The 10,990-nt window shown below is 37.9% G+C and overlaps 2 protein-coding genes across 4 annotated transcripts; both read left to right on the top strand.

Moving 5' to 3' along the window:
* The first annotated feature begins 781 nt into the window (after nucleotides 1-781).
* On the top strand, nucleotides 782-4,217 carry RSZ22 (serine/arginine-rich 22). Of its 3 annotated transcripts, none has more exons than XR_016350904.1 (7): nucleotides 782-928; nucleotides 1,077-1,190; nucleotides 1,364-1,452; nucleotides 2,109-2,325; nucleotides 2,413-2,526; nucleotides 2,750-3,300; nucleotides 3,767-4,217. XR_016350904.1 is itself a non-coding variant. In XM_021421870.2 (6 exons), exons 2-6 carry the CDS (start codon nucleotides 1,102-1,104, stop codon nucleotides 2,784-2,786), a joined length of 546 nt encoding a protein of 181 aa, XP_021277545.1. In that variant the 5' UTR covers nucleotides 782-928; nucleotides 1,077-1,101; the 3' UTR covers nucleotides 2,787-4,217. The 3 variants fall into 3 exon arrangements, 1 of the variants encoding a protein (XP_021277545.1); XR_002444802.2 differs by having other exon boundaries at nucleotides 3,473-4,217; XM_021421870.2 differs by having other exon boundaries at nucleotides 2,750-4,217.
* Nucleotides 4,218-5,284: 1,067 nt separating this feature from the next.
* CNGC14 (cyclic nucleotide-gated channel 14) lies at nucleotides 5,285-9,869 on the top strand. The gene is made up of 7 exons (XM_021421867.2): nucleotides 5,285-5,897; nucleotides 5,984-6,512; nucleotides 6,820-7,032; nucleotides 7,162-7,463; nucleotides 7,689-7,800; nucleotides 8,591-8,827; nucleotides 8,923-9,869. The coding sequence occupies exons 1-7, from the start codon at nucleotides 5,869-5,871 to the stop codon at nucleotides 9,649-9,651; spliced, it is 2,151 nt and encodes a 716-aa protein (XP_021277542.1). The 5' UTR covers nucleotides 5,285-5,868; the 3' UTR covers nucleotides 9,652-9,869.
* The last annotated feature ends 1,121 nt before the right edge of the window (nucleotides 9,870-10,990 follow it).

Raw genomic sequence — 10,990 nt, 5'->3', positions numbered from 1 at the left:
TTTAAGAAAGTTGCGAATGAAAGTAGAGCAGGACTAATTAATGAAAGAAAAAGAGGGGACTGAGCTGTCTCCATAGCAGAACAAGAGGGCTGCAAAATTAAATGCCTTTTCAGCACTTTCTTTGTTTATAGGTGGGAGGGAGAGAGCTGATCATTTCCCTTCTTATCTTATTGGATAAGGATGAGTATATAAATCAAAATAATCCTTCAAAATTGATTGACTTCTCTTAATCTCGATAGATGTTTTCAGTTTTGACCTTAATCCATCAAAAAGGATCATCTATTTAACTATTTCCATCCATTTTCAGTATTCAAAATTTAAAATGGAAAAATTAGAAAAAAAATAATACATTTTTTAAGATAAATTATATATTATCAATATTTTTAAAATATACTTTATTCAAATCAAAATAATCGATCGAATTGATTAAAATAAGTTAGTATAGGCTATTTTCAAGTTTTTATTATAATTTGATATCGTTCAAGAGAAGTTGGTTACGGTTATTTTCGAGTCTTTATTATAATTCGGCTGATTATTTTTTTATAAGATTTTGATTTTTAAAATTTCAAGTTTATTTATTTAAGAAAAAAAAGAGAAAGATTTGGGTCAAGTCGTTGGGCATCGGGCCTGTTCTTTGATCAGCCACCAAAGTTCACAACGGAACCAAATGCTATTCCTTGATGGGCTTTTTTATTCATGGCTTGATAATAAGAAAGATGGGAAGTTGGTTTCGTTTTGGGACTGAATACGGAATAAAGACTGTCAAGCAAGGGCAGTATTGGAATATTGAGCACCAACTGACTGTTTTTGCCGGCCATAAAACTTGTTGGCATATAAAAAAAATCAAAAGCCCTAGTTCCCCCAAAAACCAAAAGGCGGAAGCAGCTGCTACGGCCTCTCCTCTTTCCTCCTCTGCGTAACGCACCAGGTTCAGATCTCTCTGTCTTTCATTTTTTTAATTAGTTTTGATTTAATTTCTTTTTTTCTTTTCTTTATTGCAACATTTTAAAATTGTTTTTTGGTTGTTCTGTTTGGTGTTGAACTGAAATATGAATAACGTACGAATTGTTTGATAGGTTTTCTTTTGAATCCCAAAAAACTATGTCTCGCGTGTACGTGGGTAACCTTGACCCACGAGTCTCGGAGCGAGATCTTGAAGACGAGTTTCGTTGCTTTGGAGTTATTCGAAGGTAGAATATCGTCGTACTTTACCTTTTTTTTTTTTGTCTTCCTTTGAAGTGGTACATGTTACACTATAATTGTCTGTAATTTGAGCACCTTTAAAGTTTTGATTTTGTTGTCTTAATTCCTTCGAATGCTGTGTTTTGATTTGCTAAATGTTTGCCTTTTATCTTTTTTGTAGTGTATGGGTTGCTCGTAGGCCACCGGGTTATGCTTTTATTGACTTTGATGATCACAGAGATGCTGAGGATGCAATCCGTGAAGTAGATGGTATTCAGACCTGATCCTTTTATATCTCATAATGGCACTAGTTGCATCCTTCATGCTCTGTATGGTTAGTTGTGATTCCTTTCTTGTTGGATAGGAGGATGCTAGCCTTTCTTGTTAAAAAAAAAATGGATAGGTTAGGAGCTAACACATAGTTATCAGGCTACTCCTTTCTTTATTAATAAGAAGTATTATGATGGAAGTCATGATTTTGGGATGCCTCTGGTAGTCTCCTACTTCTGCAGAATCAGGTGAGCTCTATGAAGAATCTACTTCTGCAGTTCTACAGTTCCATGTTTATTTGTGGAGGAAGTTTGTGTACATGTTTGATCACAACTGAGCTGCCCTTTGTTGCCTTATTTGCTAATAATACGGGTCATATTACAAGGGACCCTCACTCTTTTTAATTTACTTTATAGGTCGATTTATTATCCATAATCATCTGTTTTTATGTTGTTTTTGACATTTTTCCAGTCTAGTTTTAGATCTTAGCTCCGTAGCATGTAAAACTTGTTGAGGGGTCATAGTCTTTTCCTCTTTTGTTCATCTAACGGCAAGTTTCTGATTTCTTTTTCTTAATGGCATCTTTAATGAGCATGAGCTTATCATTTGAGATTCGCACTATACACCATGCCTTATAAGTCGTGGATTTTGATCAGGCAAGAATGGCTGGAGAGTTGAGCTTTCTCATAATTCTAGAGGCAGAGGTGGACGCACCGGCGGAGGTGGTCGTGGACGCTCTGGTGGTTCTGATTTGAAGTGCTATGAGTGTGGTGAGCCTGGTCATTTTGCTCGAGAATGCCGTATGCGTGGTGGTTCAGGAAGACGTCGCAGTCGCAGCCCTAGATATCGCAGGAGCCCAAGCTATGGACGCAGGTAAGGCCTTCAAAGCAAACATTGTCTTATCTTTGTGGTTGAATGAAGTCTTAATTTGGTTGAATGACACTTACCATTTTGAAGCAGAAGTTACAGTCCTCGTGGACGATCCCCAAGACGTCGTAGTGTCTCTCCTCGTGGGCGTAGCTACAGCAGATCTCCGCCATACCGTGGTCGTGAGGAATTGCCGTATGCTAATGGGTGAAGCTCCTTGAACTCTATACTAGTAGCTGTAAATGCTTTCTTCTTGTAATCTTTTTCTCCAATAAATAAGGAAGTGCGTCAAGCTGACTAGGATTTTGTCACCTGTACTACACATTTTGACCATGCTCAGAGCTATGTTCATCTTAGTTTTTTTTTTTATGTCACATGGTTTTGCGTTATGATATATGAGTGTGAAATATTGTTACTGAATTTGGTGCAGAAATGGTGTAAGGGAACGCCGTCGAAGCAGGAGCTAAGTACCTCAAGGATGTAACTTTTATATGAGGAGACTGGGATTAAGTGTGTTTATTGTGTTTGGACTTCAGTGCAACTATTTTTAATTGGCCCTCAGCCTCTTGGATTTGGATAAGTTTCTTTTTGTTTTTCTTTATTCTATGATGGTTTTCTTTGCTTTACTTATGCTAAATAGTCCTTTTTTCTATGTAGGAAAAAAGTTGCTTTAGATGGCCTTTATAAATTTATTGAGAAATCATTCTGGAACTCTGCTAAAAAATTCATGCTTTTCTTTTTGTGTTGAGGTGTCTTCTGGGTCTGCCTCATTGGTTTTTGCTCTTCTACACTCCCCTGGGATTTACTTCTTTGCTGCCCGGCTATGGGATCTTCAATTCTCGATGATTGTGGGTCCCATTTGGCATCATCTCTAGTTGCTACTGTTTGAATGAATCTCTCCAGCTGTGATGCACTACTCTAGTGGCATTTTCTTACTTTATCTTAAAAGGAATGAGGAGGTGCGTCAAATGCTTCTGGCAGGTACTTATATCTGTTCTACAGAAGTTGATGTTTTAGGGTCCTTACATGAGTGGGATTGGTAATTCACAGATATAATTTCTTTGCAAACTTTTGAAAATGACAACAAAAATGATTTAGAAGGATGCAAGGATATTTTACTTACTGTTTTTATAACATGTTTTTGGTCATTCAGCTGACAAGCAAGAATAAATTTGGAGTCTTCTACTTCTATTGGGTTGGAAAGTTGGGATGCCGAACTTGCTTTTCTTCCTAGTGTCTTCATCTAGATCCAGATGATAATACATGATAAAAAAGGGGTGTTTGCTTTTTTTTATTTATTATTATTTACCATTTGAAGTGAGTCTTCTGTCAACATTTTTTGGGGGCTACATGAAATGGGGGTTTTCTGGGATGGTTGGCTTTTAGCTGCAGAACTTGATGATCTCTGAGCATGTTCTCGCAAGTTAATTATGATTCGACCACCCAGCTATATATTGGGGTCTCTTCATAGGCTGCAAAACAAGTGTAGGTGAAGTGACATTGCCAGTTCTCTTTGGTCTCTACTGGAGGATGGTAAACCTATCAAAATTTGGTGGTTGTGTTTGCGTTTTAACAGCACGGAGCTTTTCTCTCTCTTCCTGTTTATGGTCATTGCTTAGGAATGTTAATCTTCATTGCGCGCCTTTGAATCTCTTTGCTACAAGTGAGATGGTTATGCAGCTGGACCTCATCATGTTTTTGGCCCTGTGGAATATTAGACTGAAACAAGAGCAGGGATAAAGTTTTCATATTAGGTTTCATAGGGTTCAATCATTTTAGATTGGGAATTCTTCTACTTTGAAAAATGTCTTGATGAATTCATTATATTTTTCTGAAACTATTTTTTTTTATATGAATATGGTCAAAAGAGGGTCACACTTTTGTTTGTTTTCATTGAATCATTTTTTACCAAGTTTTCCATACATGAGTGGAAAGATGATTGCAATATGCCCTTATTCAACTAAGGGTCACCTTCAAATTTACTCTCCTGTTGAATTCTTCTCCCAAGGTTTCCATCATGTTGCTGGTGGCTTTGTCAGCCTCCACTTTGTTATTGATATTGAAACGTTTTTGAAGTCCGCCAAAGACTTTTTCTCCCATTTTAAAGGAGGGTGGGCCGGCCTATGAGCATGATTTGTCATTAAAGGAGAGTGGAAGTTGTAGCCAAACAAAAGCACATTCCATTCCAAGTTGGCATTTTTCCAGACTTACCCCACAAAAGGGCATGCAAAATATCTTCCTTTTCAACTTCAATCCAATTGCATGTGACTGTACTTGTATGTTAAAGCAAGACAAGTTACAGAGATTGTCATTCGATCTACATATGTTTATGTTTCATGGGTTTTTCGGACCAAAAGTAATAGTGCAATACCAAGTAGTCGAATCTAGTTTTTCACCAATTCATGTTACCAAAACGAAAATAAGAGAAAAAAAAAAAGGCGAGTTGTAGTAGTCTATTCTAAAAAAATGAATCTGAACGGAATACTCTGAGATGGAGTTAATTAATTATAATTATATTACTTAGTATCTATCAAAATATTATATTTAGTTTTTTACTGTAGTATGATATTATTATAATATAAAGAATTATACAAGTTAAACGAGTTTTAATGGAACACTATGAGATGGAGTTAATTAATTTCAATCTTAAATTAGGTTAAATCAGTGAAAATGTTATATGAAGCCTTGAATCGCACGCAACTTTGATTCCGCTGGATAATTGTGAGATTTTAATGAAAAGAATTGAAAGTGATATGATTTCTTATAGAACCCTGTGGAAACCGACGTGGCAAGGACTGGTTGGGTCTTGTGACCCAAAAAATAACTGTTCCAAACTGCCAATAACGAATCGTGCCTGCCTGCGTCCGAAGGCCAAAATCAGAGAATCAGGGGCAGGGCAGCATGTCTAACTGTCTGACTCGGGACCATGACTCACCATCTCATACGACACAAGCTGACAAGAGCAACTAACCTTCGCTTAACGGCAAAGTGTTTTTTGTTTTAATTGGCCTTAGGAAAAAGGAAATAAAAAGGGCGAACTCCGCCAAATCTGCTAAAAGTATCCTCGTTTCTTGGTTGCCGCCTCCAAAGTCATGGCTCTCACGTCCTTTCATACTGACCCCTTTCTTCCCAAAGTTCATAATTTGTTAAAAAAACAGTAAACTCACTGCCGTGTGAGCTGTTTTTTCGTTTATTTTATGGATATGTATTATTTCTTTCGTTGCCTATTAGAGGGAGTCAAAGCACATAAAGCCAACAAATAGTGCGGAATTCGTCCCTTCCCCCCACGCCAGTTTGATCCTGCATCCTTCTTTCTGATCTCTTCTCCTTCTGCCCCCAACATCTTCCAATTAAGTCAAGATTCCTTCTCTTTTTGCAGTGAAAAAGATCTTTTTTGTTGGTCTTTTACTATGTTGGTGGATATGACAAAAAGTAAGAAAGGATTTCTTAAAGATGGGATTTTCAGATAACTTCTGTTGCAGTGGAGCTGCAGCCATTTCTCTGCCAATGGTTGTTTTTACTTTACGTATGTGAGTAAGAATTACAAGGATGGAGTCCGGACAAGGGAAACTAGTGAGGTAATCTCTGCAACATCCTCTGTTTTTCATTTCCCAATTTCTTTCTTCTTGAAATTTCATTGATGGGGCCTTTCTTGAATTCTCAGGTTCAACAACAATGGCAGTACACATCTAGAGAAGCCACTGCCAGTGTTCAAAGCAACAGCCCCTTTGTTGAAAACTGAAGGAGGTCTTAGTGATAGAGATAGTGGTAGCAGAATTCCCAAATTTGGAAAGTTTAAGGTTTTTCCAGAGGATCATGAGCCATGGGGGGAGAGAATTCTAGATCCTGGTAGCGAAATTTTTTTGCAATGGAACAGGATTTTCCTCTTCTGGTGCTTAGTAGCTCTATTCGTTGATCCTTTGTTTTTCTACCTGCCTTCAGTAATGAACAAAGACACGTCATCTTGTATGGATACTGATTTAAATTTAGGAATTATTGTGACATGTTTTCGGACACTTGCTGATGCATTTTACGTGTTGCATATAATCATCAAGTTCCGGACAGCTTATGTGTCGCCTATCTCCAGAGTATTTGGGAGGGGTGAACTTGTCGCCGACCCAGATATGATTGCCAGGCGGTATTTGAGATCAGATTTCTTCATAGATCTAGTGGCTGCTCTCCCTCTTCCTCAGGTACTTCTTCAGTATTCTTCTCCATTAATGCTTTATAACGTTGTATTTATGTTCAATTAAACCAAATGGTTTAAATTGGGGGCCTTTGATGTCAGAATGGTCTGTTTTTTCTGTGACACTGTCATAAATAGAAATCAAAGATTAAAGTACAGTTTGAAATCATGGAAAGTAGCTGAAATTGATGTAAATGTTGCAAGAAAAACAGCTGAAATTTGATAAGCTTATATGTTTCTTTCACAAAGTTCTATGTTTAGTCTTGAAGTTTGATAAGATTAACATCAGTTTATTCCTTTTTCTTTTTTGGCAGATTGTGATATGGTTCATTATACCAGCAATCAGAAGCACCAATGCTGATTATACTAATAATGCACTTGTGCTGATTGTTCTGCTCCAGTATGTTCCTCGATTGTATCTGATCTTCCCTTTAAGCTCTCAGATTATCAAAGCCACAGGAGTTGTCACAAAGACTGCCTGGGCGGGGGCTGCCTATAATCTCTTACTTTACATGTTAGCTAGCCATGTATGTATTCGTTTCTTACTCGAATTTCATCTCTTATCAGTCAATTGTCTATCATTGTTCCCATTTTTTTATTGTATCCTTCCAACTTTATGGAGTATGCATACAATGATATGGCTTCACTTCTTGTAGGTATTAGGGGCATCCTGGTATCTATTGTCAATTGAACGACATGCAACATGTTGGAAATCTGAATGCAGAACTGAGACTAGCCCTCTGCGATGCAATCCTCATTACCTTGATTGTGCCACATTGAATGATGGCCGTCGCCAGATATGGGAAAACAGTACCCTTGTGTTTAGTAATTGTGATCCTAGTAATAATATCAGTTTCGACTATGGGATTTTCCAAAATGCTTTGACAAAGAAAGTATTCTCCTCAGGCTTCCTTCAGAAGTATTTCTATTGTCTGTGGTGGGGTTTGCAGAATTTAAGGTATGCCTCACAAACATGATGTACAACAGACTACCTTTATTTCTGTTCTAAAGGTTTGTATAATAGCTAGTTGGATTTATCCCTGATAATTATAGGTTCCATTTTTCTCCATGAAACAGTTATATTTCCTGCTTTACTTGGATGACAAATAAAAACAATTACGCTGTACACTTCCTTTATTTTATGGAAAATTTTGATGTATAACTCTATTTTCTGAATTTTCAGCTCTTATGGACAGTCATTGAATACAAGCACATTTATATGGGAAACCTTGTTTGCCATACTGATTGCCATCTTGGGTCTGGTTCTGTTTGCCCATTTAATTGGAAATATGCAGGTATTGTGGAACCCCTGCATACAATTGTTACGGCTTTTGACATTGGATCAATATATTCAATGTCAGGATTCAATTATCACACATATTCTTCTATTGATGTCTGTTTTCTTAGTGGATTGAACCTAGGGTTTTCCCTCCCTTTAGACCTATGAATCTGTGTTTAAAAGTTGTTTTTCATAGGATTAATATGAGTTCCCTCTGGCTTATTTTCATGTTTCATGATGTTCTTACCTGTTTTAAACTTTGGCAGAAACAGTGTGCACTCAATGGCAATAAGGATAGTCAACTTCCTATAACTGGCTTCTTTTTTCTTTTTTTTTTGCTCAGCCAATAAGTAGAGTTGTTTACATATAAATCACTGAAAAATACAGTGTTGAGGTAGCATTGAAGCTATCCTGAAAAGTATAACACCTGGATGCACCTTGTGACATTGTTGTAACACGTTCATTACATCTTATAGCTTGTGTAGGTGCTGATCATACATTCATTACATCTTTGTAACACAGCTCTGTTCACGCTTTCGAATTTTTGATCTGAAATCTATCTGATGTAACAAATGGCATCAGATAAGGAATAGCAACAAGGATTTACAACTTTTTGTAACTTGCTTAGGCCTTGATTATATACTCATTTTACATCTGTATGACACAGCTATCATGCTTTCAAATTTCTAACCTGAAATCTATCTTATGTGATGAATAGTATCAGAAAACGAATAGCAATATGGATATTCCAACTTCTTACAAGGCCTTGATCATATAATCAATAACTATGTTGATATGGCGTGCAGACCTACCTACAATCCATCACTGTGAGACTGGAGGAGTGGAGGCTCAAGCGACGAGACACTGAGGAGTGGATGAGACATCGCCAACTCCCTCAAGATCTGCGAGAACGTGTTCAGCGTTTTGTTCAGTACAAGTGGCTTGCAACTCGAGGTGTGGATGAAGAATCAATCTTACGTGCCTTACCTCCAGATCTTCGTCGAGATATCCAACGCCATCTATGCTTGGACCTTGTCCGGCGTGTAAGTTCTTTGTGCTAAATTCATTTAGATTTAGTCCTAAACATCTGACTGTTTCCAATGAAAATTCTTTACCATTGACTTTATTACAATTTCAGGTACCCTTTTTCTCACAAATGGATGATCAGCTACTGGATGCCATATGCGAGCGCGTAGTATCCTCCTTAAGTACCCAAGGAACCTACATCGTTAGGGAAGGTGACCCTGTCACTGAGATGCTTTTTATTATCAGAGGGAGGCTAGAGAGTTCAACTACAAATGGAGGCCGGACAGGTTTCTTCAATTCAATCAATCTGAGACCAGGTGACTTTTGCGGTGAGGAGCTACTTTCATGGGCACTGCTTCCAAATTCTTCTCTGAACTTGCCATCCTCCACAAGGACGGTCAGAGCCCTGGTTGAAGTGGAGGCCTTTGCATTAAGAGCAGAAGATCTCAAATTTGTGGCCAATCAGTTTCGACGTCTTCACAGCAAGAAGCTACAACACACCTTTCGTTATCATTCTTACCATTGGAGGACATGGGGTGCCTGCTTCATTCAAGCGGGTTGGCGTCGACACAAGAAGAGAATGATGGCCAGGAACCTCAGCACGATGGAGTCCTCATATCCTCCCGACGAGCAAGCTGCCGATGAAACACAACAAGAGGAAGAACACACTCTTGCACCTTTGAATTCTTCCCAAGTAATGCAGAATTTAGGTGTCACGATTCTAGCTTCAAGGTTTGCAGCAAACACACGGCGAGGAGCTCAGAAGATGAAGGATGTTGAAATGCCCAAGTTGCAAAAGCCCGAAGAGCCAGACTTCTCAGAAGACCCAGATGATGACTAGTTTCCAATTCTTATCTGCAATGGTAGCTGAAAAGAAAATCCCCATTGGTCCGTTGGAGGAAGAAACTGGTTGCTGTGGAGGACGATGGTTGCTATAGTCACAGTAACACTTTTTCTAGCCTACACTCTTTAATTTTATGTAGCACGACTGTTCTAACTTGTAAAGTAGTATTCAAAGTTACGCATAGTTAATTCAATTGCCATATTGCTACACTACCATCAGAAGTTGCAAACAGGAAAAGTTAATCTGACAAAATTTATAAATTAAAAAGAATATTTTTATCTCGACTTTTCTGTATCATATCAAACGTTTTACAAAAGAAATAAGATAATAAGTAAAAAGGTATTAAAAAACTTATAAGCTTGACTTTATGTATCTTTTTAAATTAATCTTTTTTTAGTAATTTCGTGACATTTACATTCCTTTTTTACTGATGCTTTTCTTTTTAACTGGAGGCCAGTGCTGAAAACATTGATATGACATTATTAGGCTCAAATTCTTAGTTGTAAAATGATCCCCAAGCAGAGACGGTAGAATGCCAACTAATTAACTACTCATATTTTCCTCTGCTAAAAAAAAAATAAATGTTGCAAATATTGTTTTTGAGAGAAACAAAACCAAAAGGTTAAGGGGACAAGAGGGAAGCAGAAGATCTTTATCAGAATGATTTCAGGCCCTACCAAAATACTACCCAACTTCTCCTGCAACCCGAAACCCTTGGCCTGCCTGCCCTTCCTCCGTCTCTCGATGGGGCTTTTCTATATCAGAAATTCTTAGTCGAGTGGACCATAAAAGAAAAGTCAAGGAAAGGATCAAGTTTGTCTTGAGCTCCTGGGAAACACAACTCATTACCAGAGCATTTGCAAAGCAACAGAATCAGCATATGCCCACCAAAGATCTTTTGGCCCCAGCCATGTCAACCTTTTTAATGGGAATGTGATGCACACATGAACTAAAACCTTCAGCCACCCCCACCACCACGTTTTGGTTCATCCCCTTTTGCCTGCCGACACTTGACATTATTGAATCACACATGTGCACATGCCAAATACGAACAAATTGCAAACCGAAGGCAACAAAGATCAGAAGAAGATGGAAATTATTTGTTACATTAGATAGAACACAATGTACAAGAATGATGTTTTACATATCTCAGCGTGAACATGGAATCTGAGAACCAGAAAGGCATGAAGCAAGCTCATTCTTATGCCTTACTCAAGCTTTTCAAACTTTACAAATACAAACATGGTTTGAATCTTTAGTGCCAAAACCACACTCCAGCAAGAATCAAGAATGATGTATGAAATGGGAAATACAAATCCTACCTATAGCAACAACA

This window comes from Theobroma umbraticum, unplaced genomic scaffold, assembly GCF_002168275.2.
Source record: "Theobroma umbraticum cultivar Fairchild unplaced genomic scaffold, ASM216827v3 scaffold_56.0, whole genome shotgun sequence".
NCBI classification, from domain to species: domain Eukaryota; kingdom Viridiplantae; phylum Streptophyta; class Magnoliopsida; order Malvales; family Malvaceae; genus Theobroma; species Theobroma umbraticum.
Note: the sequence above shows the minus strand (reverse complement) of the source record. Positions and strands in the feature narration are given on the sequence as shown.

Bases quoted from the DNA above. Each gene is read 5' to 3' on its own strand.
- RSZ22 (XM_021421870.2), top strand. From the start codon at position 1,102: ATGTCTCGCGTGTACGTGGGTAACCTTGACCCACGAGTCTCGGAGCGA. The intron at 2,326-2,412 runs GTAAGGCCTTCA...ATTTTGAAGCAG, and splicing joins AGCCCAAGCTATGGACGCAG to AAGTTACAGTCCTCGTGGAC. The intron at 2,527-2,749 runs GTGAAGCTCCTT...AATTTGGTGCAG, and splicing joins GAATTGCCGTATGCTAATGG to AAATGGTGTAAGGGAACGCC.
- CNGC14 (XM_021421867.2), top strand. From the start codon at position 5,869: ATGGAGTCCGGACAAGGGAAACTAGTGAG. The intron at 7,464-7,688 runs GTATGCCTCACA...CTGAATTTTCAG, and splicing joins TGGGGTTTGCAGAATTTAAG to CTCTTATGGACAGTCATTGA. The intron at 7,801-8,590 runs GTATTGTGGAAC...TATGGCGTGCAG, and splicing joins ATTTAATTGGAAATATGCAG to ACCTACCTACAATCCATCAC.